General features: G+C 38.8%; 2 protein-coding genes across 2 annotated transcripts in view; one reads left to right on the top strand and one right to left on the bottom strand.

Annotated features, from left to right (window-relative positions):
• Positions 1-19,149, top strand: part of LOC127224676 (bile acid-CoA:amino acid N-acyltransferase) — a 1,166,658-nt gene that overhangs the window by 951,828 nt on the left and 195,681 nt on the right. The gene's annotated exons all lie outside the window — the stretch shown is intronic.
• Invs (inversin) overlaps positions 1-19,149 on the bottom strand; it is a 148,597-nt gene that overhangs the window by 53,496 nt on the left and 75,952 nt on the right. Inside the window, exon 4 of the mRNA XM_051187791.1 lies at positions 1,905-2,078. Within this exon, the coding sequence (XP_051043748.1) occupies positions 1,905-2,078 (174 nt within the window). The remainder of the gene's footprint in view (positions 1-1,904; positions 2,079-19,149) is intronic.

The following is a 19,149-nucleotide window of genomic DNA, read 5'->3' as shown; positions in this document are numbered from 1 at the left end:
TCTGGATGCAGTGAAATTGCTTGAAAACCACTTTTGCCACTGCCATTGACATGCCTCCTATGGGGAGAGTTACCATGGAAGAACCAGAGATGCTTAGATGTACATTAGAGCCTCTCTGTCACTCAGCAATCCATTTGAAATTGGATAATATACTGAGTGGGGACCAAGCTCATTCATCATGAAAATCTGAAAAACTAATATTATGGTATTCATTCAAAGTACACTTGTAGGTCTTCATTATATTATTAATGCTCATCATTAATACATTATTTTTTAAAAGATTCATTTTATATTTATTTACTTTCTGAGCTCAGTGAACTCCAGGAGGTTATAGCAGAGTGCCAGATTCCTCGGAGCTAGAATTACAGGCTTCTGTGAGCTGCCTGGTGTGGGTGCTGGGAATCGAACTCAGACCCTTTGTAAGAGCATCGAGTGCTCTTGACTGCTGAGTCATCTCTCCAGCCCCAACTCATTGCTATTTTCAGTAATGACTGAAGGTCACAGAAAAATTATACTTAATAGCAATCATTAATAAATTATAACCACCTTTTTAATAAACACAGATGGCATCTGTAATTCCTTCCTTTTCCTAGGTTATGATTATTCAGGTTATATGCACTCAAATATAAGACTTTAGCCCAAGAGTAAATGGTTTCTACTTATATTTTATACTTCTTTTCTATTTTTCTATTTATTTTTGCTGTGGTACAATAGCCATAAAATAAAGTTGATCATTTAGCAAAATGCTATCACTCAGGTGCTGTGAGGGGGAAACTATTAATGCATGGTTTCAAAGTAAACGTTGATCTTCCAACTGACAACTAGAGAAAAATCAAAACTACATAGAGAACAGTATGAGAGTAAAATAGGACAGAGGAGGGCTAGAGAGACGGCTTAGCAGTTGAAAGTACCCACTCCCTTGCAGAGGACTGGACTTCAGTTCCCAGCACCCACATCACATGGGTCACAATGAAGGGTTTAAAAACTAATAGTAGTAAGAATAATTATTGTAAGGATTTTAACCATTGGGTCATTGGTGTTAACAAGACTATGGCCTAGCCCACAGTGGAAGGAAAAGGATTACTGTCTGTGTCTAACAAATGACCACATTTTTTTTTTCCTGTAAAGAAGGACAAGCAAAGCAATGAGCAGTGTAGGAAATCTTCTAAATTTAAGGGCAAGGCCAGTTAAAAAAAAATCTAGCAAGAAGTGAGAGGGCAAATGTCAGAACAGAAATGCTATTAGTAATTGTTTTATGGTAAACATTTATGAGGAGTGTATCCTGCATGAGGCACTGTGTTAAGCACTTTATCTGTATTACCTCATTTTACCTTCAGTTATCTTTTTCCTGTATTTTAAAATCATGACATAAATGAATTAAGTAATTCCCCCACAGAACACAGAATGAGTAAGTGGTGGCTTTTGGATTAGAGTCCAAGGAGGATGCTGTCAACAGCTCAGCGACAAAAGTCATTGCATGCTTAGTGCATTGCACTGGCAGGTGGCCACCATGAGTCCAGATGCTCTATGATCAGTGCACTGCATGGGCGGATGCCACTGTGGACCCAGGTGCCCACAGGGACTGTGATGAGTTTCTGACAAATGTTAGAAAATCTTTTACAGTTGAACAGGCCTGGGTTTTGATTCTAGTTTTGCCACTTGGGCATTGGGCAAACTTTAATCCTTCTGAGTTTCAGATTCCCCACCCTTCAAAGGGTGATCCTACCTACCATGTAGTGTCTAGCAGGATAATGACGGACCTTTAGGAGATGCTGGATTTCTGGTCATGTGTAGTTGCCCTCCCATAGGAATGGTGGCAATGTATGCTTTCTTTCCTGAAGCTTCACATCATAAAACATCCCCCTTTCTTTTTCCACTTGTCTTTGACCTTGATTGTACATTACCTTGTTTTTGTCCTGTGTATCCACTTCCCCAGGGGCCATAAACTTCAGCAGAAGGGCTAAACACTTGGGGCTCTTATGCCGGGTAGTCAGGTGCAAAGGTGTCATCTCTTCTAGATCCTTCTGCATCCAGTTTGCTCTGCGTGTAAGCAAGAGTTTCATAAAGCGGTAATTTCCCTAGATGAAAACAAAGAGAGATTAAGAATTTACTTTGTAACCAGTTTGTAAATACCTTTGAAATGTTTTCAGTATTTTAACCACCTTCACAAAGTATACCATGCAAAACAGTTAATAAAAGGAAAAATTATAACATCACTACACTAAGATAGTGTGGTTGCTTTAGGTTTTCCTGTTTCTCTTGATCACTTTTGAACACACATAATTTACACAGTGGCTGGCCAACACTTATTGGGTGATGTAATGTATTTTATATAACCAGATCATTATTGTTAGGTGTTTAGAATGCGAGTCTATTATTGCTGGATATGTAGACACTAATACATTAAATTATAAATATCTATTATAAAAATGCTTCAATATACACTATATTATACTCAGTTTTCTCCCTTATCACAAAAGTAATTTACCAAGAGGCTATTTTGGGGGTTCATTTTTTACATTTTATGGTTGTGTGTATTTTCCAAATTACTATCTAGTGGCATCAATATATAGAGTATTGAGTGGTTGCCCAAAAGGGTTCATTAGATTACTCTAACACATAACTCTTTATATGACCTTTTCACTGTCATCGCCCTCACAGACAGTAAGCTTCAAGAAGCAAGGCTGTGTTTCATGGGCTACTGTACCCAGTAGAGTTCCTGGTACAAACCAAGTACTTGATAAATATAAGTAAATTCTATGATGCAGTGAGCATGAAGAAATGAAATAGCTCCTGTATTTCTGTTTTCACTTTAAAAAAATCCTATTTATAGCTGTTATGTGAGATCAGATGAAGAGTCTTAATTCTCAAATAATTGGTATTTGGTTCTTTTTGCTTTTTAAAGCTTCATTGATCCTAGTTTTTTTTTTTTTTTTTTTTTTTTTTTTTTTCCCCAGCTCAAAAGACTTGCCTGGCTTCTATTTTACTATATCAGCTCTAAGAAGACAAGAAAGTTCCCCAAGAGGGCACCCTGCTGTAAATTTCCTCAAGAGGGCGCCCTGTTCTAAATTTCCTCAAGAGGGAGCCCTGCTCTAAATTTCCTCAAGAAGGAGCCCTGCTCTAAATTTCCTGCCATCTTTACTTTGAAGGAAAAAAAAAAAGTGCTCAGTTAGAGGGGGGAAAAATCGGTATGACACTTCATACTAAAAAAAAAAAAAAAAAAAAAAAGGTGACCTTTCTGAGCATAACATTTCAAGTATTACAGAATAATTCATTATGACCTTTTAGAGTTATTCAATCAGACAGTCATTTTGGTTGTGGAATCAGAAAATACGAAGTAGAAGGAAAGTCAGATAGTTGATAGCAGTGACCACTAGGCACACAACAAGGTTCCTGGCATATTTATGTTTTCTGTTATTCTTGGAACTCAAACTTCACTACCCACACAGTATATACCAGTAATAGCCCCTCCTTCATTCATTCAACAAACGTTTGCTAAGCCTTGTTATGAAGCAGGAAATTAGGACAGAACTTTTGACATAAATCTCATCGTTGTGCCACCTGATTGTATGGTGGAAAATGTCTATAGATTAAAGTATCCCCCTCTTGCATCTCACATGTAAGCCAGAGGCAACAACAGTACAAAGAATTATTACACACGTGAAACAAGATAGATAATATCTGAAGAATACTTGAAACACTACACTAAGTGGATGCTAGGATTATGAATGGTTTTCCAGAGACTTGGTTTCTCATCAGATCTGGACCTTATTAAGCCTAGCCCGGTCAGCAAGACAAACGCAGATGGTGAGGTGCAGTGAAGAACGACTGGTGGTGAAGGGTGGCAGATAGGAAGGTTTGGTCATCATTATTTATAGTGCAGCCAGTGACTAAGGAGAGAACCAAGAGCAAAGGTAGCAGAAGTGGTAGAAATAATGGCTCCTCTTTTTTTTTTTCCACATTGAGGAACTTGCCCATGCTCTATCCACAGATTACAATACAGGGCCAAGAGGAATCTGGCTGGTGTTCTGGGGTGGAGTCAGCTCTGTAAACAGACTCTAGTTCTGGAAGACAGAGTCCCATCAGGTATTCTGTGACAGCTGGGTCCTGACACAATATTTCACTTGGGCCAATGTCAACCTGCCGGGTCTTATAAGCAAGCATTTATTAAATGTCAATTATATGCAGATTCAATCTCTGCAAATGAGCAGAGGGCCACAGAACTTTCAGAACTAAGATGAGAAGTGGTGGGTATGTGACTCAGTGGTAGAGTGCACATACAAGAACAGAGGTTTAATCCCCAGCAGAGAAGAAAAAAAATCAATTTCTTTAAAAAAAATTTTTTTATTATTTTTTTCTGTGTGAATGTGTTATATGTGTGGGTATAGACTTGTGTACTTGGGTGCCTAAGCATGCATGCATGTGTCTATGTGTGTGAAAACTATTGCTGTTTTAGAAGCATGCATAGTTATTAAATCTGAGTAATAATGATATGAAGATATTGAATAAGTTACTTTGATATTTTACATTTAAATTTTTATTTTAAGAAAATAAAACATAACAGGGATTGAAAATATGACTCAGTTGCTAAAGTATCCTCCAAATATGAGATTTGAGTTTGATCCCCAATACCCACAAAAAACCAAAAGCTGAAGATAGAGGCATGCTCCTGTAATCCCAGCACTGGAGAGGTGGAGACAGAGGGTCCTGGGCTTACTGGCTAGTCACCTATATGAATGAGCAAACTGAGCTCCTGGTTTAGTGAGAGACCCTGCCAAAAACCTAGGTGGAAAGTGACTGCAAAAGACACCTGATACTGACCTCTGGCTTCTGCACGCATATGTACACATGGGCATGAACACCCGTGTACACCTATGCATACCACAAATATGTACACACATGTTCACCCACATCCCTCCACACACATACAGGACAAAACCTAACAATTACAAGCTCTTTTGTTTATCTGACCCCTTTTCTTTGGAGAGTACCATACTGACTTGGGTATTTGTCAATTAATTTTTTTATATTTTATTTTATACAAACATGTATATTCATAAATTGGAAGGTGTTACTTTTATAGCAATGGTTTTGTTTGAGTCATTGGCCATCTCTGACTCAAAAAAACATATTTAAAGGTTTCTCCAGGTTGTTCTGGCTTATACATCTTCTCTAGAGAAGCATTCTGTTATAGGAATGTGTATTTATCCCCTCTGGAGGAATACTAAGCACATTTCTCACTTTTCACAATCAGTGCTATAATGAATCGTTTTGTACATATCTCCTGGTAAGTGTACAAAAATTTCTGGGCTCTCTTGAAGAGCAGTACCAATTTGCATTCCCAACAGAAACATGAGAATTCTTGTTTCTCTACAACTTTTTTCCCATTTGGTTTTGTCAACGTATTGACTTTGGCCAATCTAACTGGTACAAAGTGCTGTTTTGATCATGAATTTAATCTGCACTTCCTTAGCTGAGGTAGAATATTTTGTTGGCTATTTGTTTCTTCTTCTGTGGATAGCCTTTTTGTGTTGTTTGCTAATTTGGGAACTCAGCTATTTGTCTTTCTTACTGGAATATTTTTTACACACTCTGGATACCAATCTTTTTGTTTTCCTTAGACTTTTTCACTAAGAATGAGTTAATATTCAGAATGGTATTAGCTCCCTTGCCCTTTGTCTTTTATTTGTTCCTTTTTATTCATTCAATTTGTTTTTTGACAATTTTATACACATATTTAGTATATCGTGTTTACTTCCTTTCTTTTTTTTTAATCTCTCTGTCAACCTCACTCTTCCCCACAGCTCTTATTCCCATATTCATGCTTTTTTGTTTTGTTTTGTGCCTCAGTGATTTTAACCAGGATCATCTGTGTGGCCACTGGTTTGGAAATATCATGGTACCAATCTGAACCCTAAATATTAGTGTATACCTATAGGTAAACAGTACTCTCAAACTCAAGTTTTTCTTTTCAGTGAACTGTGAAGAATGCAATGACTCATGAAATTTCAAGATGCTTAGAATAAATGATGGTTGAGTCCTTAGCTCTAAGCAGGCCATTTATAAATTCTCTCTAAGACCTAGAGAATACTGGAGAAGAGACAGCAGAAGAAATGGAAGAGCCAGAAGACAGGAAGAAGGGCTGGCCAATGCTGTTTTTAGGTATGATATAGTTACAGCAAATAATTTCATAGCAGTTGTGGTAGCTGCAGTGAGCTTGCCAATAGCCAATTATGGATCAGGACTAGGGCTCCTGTCCCCAGTCCTCCCTACTTAACTATTGGCAACTGATGGATTGAGGAACAGTCCTTGCAATTGTGAATCAAATCGTATTGGCTTTCCTTCAACATTCAGTTTATTTGTATATTTTGATGTTTTTGTTTATAAGTAGATTATTATCAGTATTATTACTATTACTACTATTATTTATCACTATTACTACAATTGAGACAGAGTCTTTGCAATTTAGCCCTGATTAACCTAAAACTCACTGTGTAGACCAGATTGGCCTCAAATGCGTGGTTATCCTGTTGTTTCAGCTTCCTGAGAGTGCTGGGATTACAGGCATGTAATCCATGTACAATTCCTAGCTTTCAAGTAGTTTTGAAGGGAAGCTTCTCTGCTACTCTTTTTCATTGCTTGTTTTTTTTCCTCCACTCACCTTTGGTCGGCTTCCACATAGCTGCCAGTCTAGTGTAAGAAACCACCTAATGGTATTCTCTTAGGACATTGTCTGCTATGTTGTTAGGGACACGATACTGACAACCATTCAGTTAATGAGCAGCTTTCTAGTCCTGACATTGGCCTTTGTCCTGTGCTTGCCAGTTCTCCAAGCATCATTCTCAAGAAGTGTAGACCAATCTTAGAGCATCCTGAAATTCTAAGTGAATTCTTTGCTTCACTAAAAATACAAAGGCCTTTCAGTCACTCGGTAGAAAAAAAAGAAATCTTTTCTTGAGCAAGATGTGGCTAAAATCATATTCTTTATGACTTCTGTCTGGTCGCAGTTAAGTATTTTATCACTAACTTCCCATGACATGTGGGATCCTCACTCCACATGTCCTTCCACAGGACTACCATGTTCTCTTTATCAGGTCACTGAGTACCTTGGCCATTTGCCTTCTCCTCATTTGCAGCTTCAATGCCTTTGATTTTGCCACACTTAGAGATACTGAAAAGGCAATGCTTTCCAAAACAAACCATACTTTGGGACCTATACATTTCCTCCCATTGACCTCTGAATTCCTGTTCTCTCTGCATGGTCCCAGAACTTCTATTCACCACTGAACTTGAGGAGAAAACAGCTGTTCACTGACATATATAAATGTTCATATTTTGGTTCATTTATAGGCTTGCATATAATTTTGCCCTGAAAATATTATAGCTATATTTATAATAGCAAATATAAATGTAGAGAAGGCATTCTGTCACATTTCATTCTAAATGTTAACAACATTAGACAAAAATACATTATTTTACAATTGAAATGGAAATAATAGAAACATTTGTCATTAATTGTAATGATAGCTTTATAATTACATATTTATAAACATTCAAGGCATTTGCCATATTAAATTTGAAAAAGAAACACTATCCCTAGGAAGTATATAGGTCACAATTTTCAGTAATCAGTGAAACTTTTCTATAATGGTTGCAAATATAAATGAGCTTTGGAAATACCACAGTCATGTTAGGAGAGGGTTTATGCCCTGATCTTGGATGTTAAATAGGGTCAGATGCAAAGCTCTGACCCTGTTTTATTGGGATCACTTCTCAAGTGTTGAGCTTGCCGTGAGCAGTCTTAAAAATGAGATAATATCATCACTGGGAAAAAGAGAAGGCTTGCTTCATGCTTACTAAAAGTTGCAGAGTTTCACTGTACAGCATTCCTTAGATACCTTGCAAACTCCACTGTGTGCCGTGTTCACGTGTGTCATCTGCATTGCCTCTATGGTACATGGAAACAGGGAAACTGATACAAACAAGCATGTGTGCATGCTACTTGCTATGCTACCAGTAGAAAAGCTGTTTATTTCTTAGGGAGTCTCGTGTCTTTGAACAGTATCCCCAATGAACAGGTTACTTTGCAAGAAGGTACAAATAAATCCAGAACAGACAAGCCAGTAGAAGAGTTTAAAATGCTGATAGAATTTACTTGAAAAACAAGGAAAGGACCCTGCACTCTCCTCCTCAGGATAAGGAATGTGATGTCTTCCTGACATTATATCCAAGTAGTGAGTGAGGGGGTGTAAAAGGACTGACTCCATTAGCCTATCTGTTAATGAATGTAAGGGCGAGGAACAGGATTAAGGTAAAATGCCCAAACAGAGCTCTATGCTTCTCACCTTCCTCTCTGGGCAGGCAGAAGGAGGGAGTTAGAATAATGATACAGCAATGGTATAAAAGGCATGTGCCTGTGCCTGCTATACCAGAGTCTTCAAAGCAGAAGTGGTGAGAGGAATGAGAGCTTTCTATTTGGTACAGAAGTTTAGATGGAAACATTGGGTGTTCATTTGGTTGAGACACATGTGAGCAGCTGCTTGAAGTCAATGCAGAGCATTGCCTAACAGCACTCAGCCTACTGGGTTGTGAACATGAACTCTGTGGCAGGCAGCCTGGCTTGTCTGACTATGAAGACAAATACAGGACATAGTTGTATATTTCTGAGGCAAAGCCATTGACTTTATGTGTTTTCCTTCACAGAATTTCCCTTAAAGGTTTTTGTAGTGGGATATTCACTTTGTCTCCTTCTGTGACATTGGCCACGCCCATTTGGGGGGTGGAGCCAGGGACAGAAGTGACCTGGGTTACTAGGTCTGAGGAGGAGCCTGGGAATGCTCTCTTGCAAGCTGCACAGGGACAGGAGGTCTTCTGGAGGCATTCTTGGAAGCAGGAACCTGATGGTGTTCACCTGTCTATGTTGTGAGTTATTTCTCCCTGAACAAACATCTGTTCGGCCTAATTGTTTATCCTGATCCTTATTAAACCACGATAGGCTTTGACCTATTTAAATGATGATTTGATTCAGTCATAGCCTGATATCCATTGAGAGAGGCTGTGATTGCCTAACTACAAGGAAAATTCTGGAAAGCTAACTGACTAAAAATGACTATTCAGGCTGAGATAGAAACCATCACTCTCACTTCAGGCAATAAGGGCTGGTCATACTTTTACTAGTTCTTGGCCTTCTGTCAATGCTAAAGAGATAAGATCTGCTTTGTGAAAGACTACAGATGCTAGATTAAATACATTCTCCTCTGGTGCTGCAAACCATGGGAGCAAATTGTTTCTGACAGTCAGAAAGCCTGTATAGTTTGTGTTGATGCACACAATAAAGGCCTGTTCTCTAAGAAGATGAACAAGTTGAAGTCACCTAGCTCATGAGTCTTTTGCCATTTGGAACTATCATTGCACTTGATAGTAGACATCATGGTAGACAAAGTAAAATGCATGTTTGTAATACAGAAGATATCACTGTGTAGGGGAGCCATGTCTGTTGCTTGTCAAGTTGGCTTGTTTCTTTTGTGGTGAAGAAGGTCAAGCTAATGGCCTGCATCTTCCTGTTCTTGGCAAGGACTCAGGAAATTCACTTTGGAGTCCATCTTCCCTCTTACCACTGCAGACACATCTCAGATCACAACGTTACTGTTTCAGTAACTTGTCCTACTTTAACCACAAGAAATCCTTGATTCTAAACTGTCTCATGTTTTGAGACCACCTTTGGTTTGACAATTTTTCAGGAAGGCCATCCAGCAATGGACCAACAGTTAGGAAGCATTTGATTGACACTTCCTTTTCCTCATCATTATCAACTATCTGGGATTATTGAGAGCTGTGATAATTGAAAATCAACTAAAAAAATAACTCTAGTACTATTTTTTGTTTGCTCCTGGCCTTAACCCAAATATGGCTACTAAATGTGCCCTCCCCTAGAGAGTTCCTTTCTTGTGGGAGATGATAAACAAATATTGTTGGGGATTATATATGCCTATTAAAAAAACTGTCATTCTATCATGTCCATTATCAATGAAGCCATTTTCTTCCTAAAAGTCATTTCAAGCTGGTTTTGACTGACATATCCTTTAGTGGTACCTTGGCTAAAAAGGGCATTAGAGATTCAAAATGTATTCTGGGTTATTAATCTGGATTAATTTGTTCAAGTGATATGGTTCTAGATTAAAAACACCACAATGACTACAGGATTGAGTGCCTTGTACACTGATTCTTCCATAGTAGCCCAAATTATCACTGTATATTTGTGCCGTATACACACATCCTTCTAGATGGAAGGTACATGTAGGGGTGGTTAGAAAGAAGGTGAAGTTATAGCTATTAAAATGGGACTCATGGGCTGGAAAATGGCTCAGTGGGCTAAAGACACTTGCTTTCAAGCTTGATGACCTGAATTCAATTCATTAAACTCACATAATGGGAGAAGAAAACCAGCTCTTTCTAGATGTCTTCTACCTTGCCACAGGACAGATATGAAGGTCAAGGGATAACTTGTAAGAGTTGGTGGTGCTGTGGCACTTACACGTAAGTGTACAATATCTTTAGAAAAAGACAGGGCTCATTAGTTTTGTGACTGAAGGGGGAAAGCAACTTCAGGACTTGGGAAGGCAGTTCAGACACTATAAAATGCAGGGACAGGAGATCAACTAGTACTCTGTCTTTAGGATCTAGTACTGGACTCTAACAAAATGAAGATAGCTTGCACATTAAGCACATAGAAGTGGAGGCTAGACTGACCTATTGGGGAGTTTGCCACCCCTAGCCATGTACAAATCAACATTCCTAGCAATGTTGGTAGTTCCTATTCTTCTGCTATGATGGATATCCTCAGTGGGAGGTCCCCAGCAATACCCAACAATATTGGTGCATTTACATGTATAGTAGCACAGGGATGGGAACACCCCCTTAAATCTAATGAACATATATCTATATGTTCCACTGGTACATAAGAAGCCTTAGGGTATGTCATACATACCAAGTGAAATTGCAAGTGCCTGTGATACTGACTTGTACCTCTTACATGTTTACATATTGATCTGAGTAGGTGAGGACAGATTCCTTCATTGGGTTTGGAGGGGGATGTGGGGGATTGTGATGCCAAAGTTCACCATTAAGTTCCCTTGCCTGGGTCATGACAGATGATAAACTGGCCTTGGATTTGTATTCTGGAAGTCTGAAGTAAGATCCTATGGTACTTATTCACAGTTGACTTAGTCAGATATTGGACTGTTGATCACTCTTGTTTGCAACAAGCTGCTAGAGGGATGAGGACATGCCTTCATACTTGTTAAAATAAAATGGAGGACTCCTAGAGCTCAGTGTTGCTCAGCTGCGATGGATGCTCAGTGTGCATAGCATTCATCTTGCTTTCCAACTCTCCCAGGTTTCTTAGAGGCAAAGGAAACCGTTATAAACAAGGAAGCTCAGGCTTTCTGCTGTGTTGGGAATAATAAACTCCTTTGTCTATGCTCTGGAGTCTAATGTTTATTTTAAACATCCATGCAATAGTAAGAGACCAACTTGTTAGCTTGCATATGGGGCAAAATCAAATCTGAGACCCTTCTTACAATTCAATATTATTGTAGTATGGAGTACAGAGTAAGAAGTTAAAGATATGATTAAATAGGTAGACAGTCTAGAATGATATGATAAGGAGCATAAAACCTATTTATCTAGGATTTAAAGTATTCATTATTATTTTTAAATGAAAGTACATAAACTGGAAATATGAACCATTACATCTTACTTGAAATAAGAACATAATTTCAGTGTATATATAAATGGTTTTGTGTAATGAAAGCCAATATGTTTTTAATCTAGACCAGGAGATTATCGCTGGCATACAAAACAGAGACTTTAAATGCTTCTGTCCTTGGACAATCTTCATGTCTCAGCTGATTTAGGTGTCTGCTTGTATTTTTGTTTCTTGGTCTTTAGGGTAAATTTTTATAAGACAGGAAAGCAAATAGTAATAAAAAATCAAGTTACCAAGCAATATGAGTTCACTGAGCTCTAGAAATGAAATTGAATCCTAGTGGCAGACACAGTCTCTCCTTCCTTAAATTTCTGATGGTCAAGTTAAAATACTGTGCTCTATGAAAAAGCTTTATAATTGCTTATGATGGTAAGTGTATCACTAGCTTGCCATCTTGAGCAAATCTCTGGAAACATTTAAAAAGGTTATTTGACAATTCTAAGCAAAGGCTATGAAGAATGCTTCAAAGGCAGACTCTGAGCTTTATTTGCTATTTTCCAAGTTTAAGATGCTCATCCATCTGGCAGAGCAGCCAGACCATACATCAGCCAAGAACATCTCTCCGGATTGAAGCAGATCCTGGCTCTCAAAGAGGATTTGACTGAAGGAAAAGCAACATCTTTAGCTGCTCTATGGCTGAACTCTTCTAATATTTCTTCCCAATGCCTCCTCCAAGCCTTGGCTCCATCTACTAACTTGGTTTCCATAGGAATAGACAGAGCTATCAAGTGCCACATAGTCAAATAGCACAAGAAAAACATGTTACTGTAAAAATATATATGCTTTTCTTCTCTATGAAAGGAAACTATGGAAAGATACTCTTTATTCTGAGACTTCCTTACCCAATGCCAGGTTTTTTTTTTTCCATGTGTTTTCTGGACTATGATAATGCATTTTATTTAGATTATTAGTCTTCTCAGGAGACAGGATTTTATCTATAGAAAACTGACAAAAATAAATGCTAAAAAAGTACAAAACACCGTGATGATTATTTTCTTCAGGTCAATTCTATTGTGCTTGTGGTGTTCCCTCATTTACTTAGACACTTTAAAATGGCACAGCCTTTGAAAATTAGTTTTATTATTTATCATGACATTTTCATATACATGTGTCATTATACTTTGTTCTCATTTCTCCCCCTTCCCAAGTCCCTGGCCCTATTCTCCCTTGACTCCAGCTAGATGCCTTTCTTCTTCCATGTTGTTGCATGCATTCTATTAACCCTCTGTATTTCCCACCTGTCTTGAGATTGCTGCCTCTCCTCTCATGATTTCCGTTTCTAGTTTCATAACTCTCTCTTTGTCATTCAGTTTTAAATCAAGGTTTTACAAATGAGAGAAAACATACAGTATTTGTCTTTCTGAATTTGGCTCGTTTTGACAAATGAATTCAAATTGAATCCATTTACCTACAAATGTCACTATTTTATTTTTCTTAATATCTGCACACAATTCCATTGTGTGTATGGAACACATCATCTCTATTCATTCATCTGTTGACTGACATCCAGGCTGATACCACTTCCTGGCTGTTGTGAATAATCAGCAGCAAATATCAATATACAACTATCCCTGCAGAAAGTTAACCAGAGTCATCTGGATGCATCCCCCAAGTATAGGTGAGCCATATGGTATGGCATTATTATTTTCAGTTTTGTTTTTTAAATAGTTATTTTATTATTTATTTATGAGGGTGCGTGTGTGTGTATGACATATGTATGCATGGGCCTGTAGAGTCTGGTCTAAGAGGTCATTGGATTCCTGGAGCTAGAATTACAGGAAGTTGTGAGAACCTGCCATGAGGGCTGGGGAACTTAACGTGGGGCTCTGGAAAAGCATCAAGCATTCTTTAATTACTGAGCAGTCTCAATAGCCCCCATTTTCAGTTATGAGAGACTCTCATATAGATTTCCTTATATAATGGATTAATTTCTTCCAATAAACAAATAAAGGCTTCTTTTCTCCTCATATTCTCACTAGTATTTTGTTGTTGCTGGCTATATTTGGTTTTGATTATAGTCATTCTGACTGAGGAGAGATGAAATTTCAAAGCAGTTTTAATTTGCATTTTCCTAGTGGATAAAGGTGTTAAACTGTTTTTCAAGTATTTATTGGCCACTAGTGTGTGTGTGTGTGTGTGTGTGTGTGTGTGTGTGTGTATGTTATATATACACACATGTACATATACACACACATACTTACATATATATTTAAAAGTTTTATTTTTAAATCTGTATATACGTATGTGTCTTGTGTGTGGTTATATGTATGTGAGTGCAGTTGCCAACAGAAGCCAGAAGAGGGCATTGGATCCCTTTGGTACAGGCAATTTTGAGCCATTGGGAACCAACCTCCAGTCTTCTATGAGAGCAGTTTGAGCTCTTAACCACTGAAGCATGGCTCAAGGCTCCATTTGTATTTCTTTTGAGAGCTGTCTATTCAGCTCATTAGTCCATTTACTACTGACTGGATGACTGGCCTTTCTGAGGCTGGCTTCTGAACATCAACAAGGTATGCATATGAAGGCTCTTGTGTGCTTACTACATTGGAACAGGAATTCCCACACTACCCTTCATATTGGCATAGGATAAGATGTGGTCATATGTAAATGTTATTCACTGCCATAATATAATGGTTTCAGTCCTCTGACAGGGGTAAGGAAAACAACAGCAATACCTCTTTAGAGGGGCTCCTATGTGCCATTGAAGGAAGGGTCAACAAAGGTTCTTAGGGAAAGCAATGCCTGAGATGCATTATAAAGGATATACATTTAAGCCACATAAAATAAAAAGAAGATGAATGTGGAATGACATTGTGAGCAGGGACAAGGAGGTGATTGGAACGAAAGCTTTAAGTAGTTAGTATGGACTCTGATTTAATTATCCTCATGAAATAGTATTTCTAGATCACCTAGTAAAATGGATACAGAATAAAAACTATGATCCTGGGTTAGGGAAAGTAAATACTGAGCTAAAGTTAAGGAAGTGAAACTAAAAATCATTAAGGGTTTTGTTTGTATGTATGCATGTTGCAAGCATATGAGTGTGCAAGTACAGGAGCCCATGCATGGGCATGTGGAGGCCAGAGGAGGGCATTAAGTTTCTTCCAAAGTTGCTCTCTGTCTTATTCCCTTCAAACAAGATCTCTCACTAAACCAGAAACTTGTGGTTTTGATGGGGTTATAGGCACATACATCCATGCCAGTTTTTTTTTTCTAACATGGGTCATGGGGATTTAAACTAGGGTCCTTGTGTTTGCACAACTAGCACTCTTACTCAATGAACAATCTCCCTAAGCTACCACACACACTGAGTTTTAAAGTATCTGGAAAGTATGGATCTTCTGCCTCTTAGACTCAATCATACTGCCAAAGAAAAGTAAGCTGGGTAAGCTTTATGTGGTAATCAAATCTCATGTGTCATGTGGGAGGAAACAGCTGAGAGATACCAAGTGGCATGCTTTTGAGTGTGAGGATGATCTGGCTGAGACCCATTCTCATGTCACCGACCCACTTAAATCCTTCAATCTGCTTGAGAAGCCTAAAAGAAAAGGTCTAAACTTGATAGTACAGCATTCCACTTCATCAACCCTTGCTTACTTTTCTGACTTCAGCTTCTTGTGTCATGAGGAGAGCAGAAAGGCTAACTGCAGATCTTCATCATTCCCATAGTCCCTTCAAATCCAATCACACACTCTCATCCCCAGCAGACCACATGCTGCAGCTCCCTTCTCTCTCTGGCTGATCTCTAGTGGATCACAGGGATTTTCCTCTTCAAACTTCCCTCCCCCAGAGAGCTTTCCATTGGAATCTACAGGCCACTCCTGCTAGGGAAACAAGTAGCCCAACTTTGGATCTTCACTGCTCCCTCCTCTCACTCCCTTCTTTGTAGCATACTGCCTGTTATAGCCTTCCCTTCCTCTCTGCCCTAATCTCCAGTGAATTCCACAGACCTTTTCTGGAACCTTCCCTCCCCCCCCTTCATCCTATTGTCCCAGCTCCCAACTCCAGCAGGCTTTTTCTGGGAAACTGTCAGCCAAACCCAACAGAGAAGCAGGTAGGCCAGTCTCTGATCTTAACCCTCTCTCCTGTCCTTCAAACTCAATTCCCAGTCTCAACCCTAGCTCTGGAGACCATCCACCAAGAACTTTCCTCACACTCTGCTCCCATTCCCAGGGGACTAAACAGATCCTTGTGGAATAATCTGCTTTCCTCCCCATTGGGAATCCCCTCAACCACCCCCTACATCCCCAGCCCATCCCCATTCCAAAATGTCAGGTCCCAATACCTAGAAACATGTTTCTCTGGTAGTTCCTGTGGACATACCTATCTTGATTCTAGAAGAATTTCCTACCAGGCAACACACAGCCACCACACTCTCCTAAGAACCAGAGAGGGCAATAGAAACCAAGGAACCGAACACCCAAGACCAGATACCAGCACCTAGAATTAAAATCTTCCCAAACCCAGATGTCTGGATGCCAGTATAAACACACAATCGGTAACAGAAAGGACAGTATGTCTCCATTAAAGCCTAGCAACTAACTCTACCACAGCAGGCCCTGAGAAACTCAGCATAGCTGAAGCACAAGATAAGAACCATAAAACACTATGAAAATGATGAGGTCTTAAAGAGGAAAGGAATAAATCCCTTAAAGAAATCTATGAAAACAAAAACAGTGAAAAGAAATCAATAAAACATTTTAAGACTTGAAAGTGGAAATAGAATCAATAAAGAAAACCCAAACTGGGAAATTTGGAAATGAAATATTTAGGATCTTGAACAGGAACTACAAAGGCAAGCCTTACCAATAAAATGCAAGAAATGGAAGAGAGAATCTCAGGCATGGAAAACACACACAAAAAAGAAATGTATACTTCAATCAAAGAAAATGTTGATGCTAAAATAAAAGCATGGCACAAAACATTCAGGAAATCAGGGACACTATGAAAATTCTAACTCTAAAAATGATAGAAATAGTAGAAAGAGAAAAATCCAAGGCCAAAGGTACAGAAAATGATGGGAGAAAGTTTTCTTAACTTAAAAGAGATGCCTATCAAGGATACAGAACACCAAATAGACTAGACCAGAAATCAAAGTTCCCTTGGCAATAATCAAAATACTGAATGTACAGAACCAAGAAAAAATATTAAAAGCTGTAAGGGAAAAGAACAAGTAACATATAAAGGTGGACATAGTAGAACAATGCCTGATCTCTCACTGGAGATGCTAAAAGCCAAAAAGTGCTAGACAGATGTTCTACAGACTCTAAGAGACCACTATACCCAGCAAAACTTTCAATCACAATGGAGTAAGAAAACAAGGCATCTCATGATAAGACCAAGTTTAAGCAGTATCTATCTACCAATCCAGACTCCTTGAAAGTGAGTGTTAGTTAGGAGGACTGGGCAGCCTATAGGGTCTGGTAGTGGATCAGTATTCATACAAATGGACTTTGGGAGCCCATTCCACATAGAGAGATACTTTCTCTGTCTAAACACATGGGGGAGACCCTCGGCCCCACTCCAAATGATATGGCAGACTTTGAAGATCCCCCATGGAAGGGAGCAGAAAGGGGATGGGGAGCAGGGGAGGATGGAAGGGTGAGGGAACTGGGATTGGCATGTAAAACAAACTTGTTTCAAATTTAAATTAAAAAATTATTTAAAAAATATGTTCAACACCCTTAGCCATCAGGAAAATGAAAATCAAAATGACTTTGAGGTTCCATCTTACACCTATCAGAATGGCTAAGATGAATAAGGCAAGTGACAGGTCATGATGGTGAGGATATAGAGCAAGAGATCATTCTTCCCTGCTGTGGGAGTGCAAGCTTGTAAACCACTATGGAAATCAGCATGGTGGTCCCTCAGGAAGATGGCACTCCAGATCCATCCACTACCTCCAGATTCAACCATACCACTCTTGAGCATATACTCAAAGGATGTTCTACCGCACTACAGGGACACTGCCTCAGTCATATTCATTGGGCTTGATTCATAATAGCCAGGAACTAGAAAGAATCTAGATATCCCTTAAGAGAAGAATGGATAAAGAAAATGTAGTACATTTACACAATGGAGTATTACTAAAATCTTACAAAAAATCATGAAATTCACAGGTAAATAGATAGAAATAGAATAAAACCATCCTAAGTTAACCCAGAAAGACAAATATGGTATATTTGCATATATGGTGTGTATATATATATATATATATATATATGGTATTTGCATATATGTTGATATTAGCTGTTAAATCAATGATAACCAATCTGTAATTCATATACCCACAGAGAAGTTAGGTATAGGAAAGGGACTAGGGGGGACATATAGATGTCCTTAGGAAAGGGAAACAGGAAACAGAATAGATAGCTATGATGGGTGGGGTGGGGAGAATCTGGGAACAAGAAGATCAAGTGGACAGTGGGAGAGAAGAAGGATGAGGAAGGAATACAGAGACCGACAGCTCAAATTAGGGGACATTTGAGAGGTGGAATGGAAACCTAATGCAGTAGAAGCTTCCTAAAATACATACGTATATAAAGGCTATCTAAACAAATCACCAAATAATGGGGGAGGCAAAGCCCCAACTGGTCATCTGTTATCATCAAATGAAGCTTCTAATACCGGGATTGGGTTACATCTAATTGAGTTGTTGGTCACAGGATTCCCACGGGAACTCCAAACAACTCAGGCTTTTGACAAAGCTATAGATTATGTTCTACAAACTGACAGTAAGATCTCACTGATAAAGATAACATCTATGTAACTCTTTGAACATGGAGAACTCATGCTGTTGCATGGAACCAGAATGGACATGGAACCCATTACCAACACTGCTTGTATGACCAAGAACCTGAGACTAGATAGTCCAAGGGCTTAGGGTAAAACCAAGTATGACTATTCTAAAAGAAAAAAAAGAAGTAGCAATAAAATGATTCCTAATGACATTCTGCTATCTATACTTATAGATCAATGATTTGCTCAGCCATCATCAGAGAAGCTTCTTCCTGGAGCAGATGACATTGTGCAGACAGTGAAAGACCTGGGAACACTCAGCCCTAAATTGGATATCTCCCTCAAATGCCTCCCCCCCCCCCAGGACTCAGATAATCCTACAGAAGAGACAGAGAGAGGAAAAGCCAGAGGGTATGGAGGGATCCACTAAATCAACATGATTTATGTACCTATGAACTTACAGAGACTGAGGCAGTATGCACAGGGCCCATATGGGTCTGTACCAGTTATGATTCTATAGATGAAAGGAAAGTGACACATACTGCACCACTAACACAGAAGCAATTTCCAGTTGATAACCATTTGCAAACAAAATTTTGGTTTCCTCCAAGGGAGGAAACAAACTTGTTCACTTGGGGAAACAA

This window comes from Phodopus roborovskii, unplaced genomic scaffold (assembly GCF_943737965.1).
Source record: "Phodopus roborovskii unplaced genomic scaffold, PHOROB, whole genome shotgun sequence".
Taxonomy (NCBI): domain Eukaryota; kingdom Metazoa; phylum Chordata; class Mammalia; order Rodentia; family Cricetidae; genus Phodopus; species Phodopus roborovskii.
The sequence above is the reverse complement of the archived record's forward strand: the minus strand, read 5'-3'. Positions and strand labels throughout refer to the sequence as shown.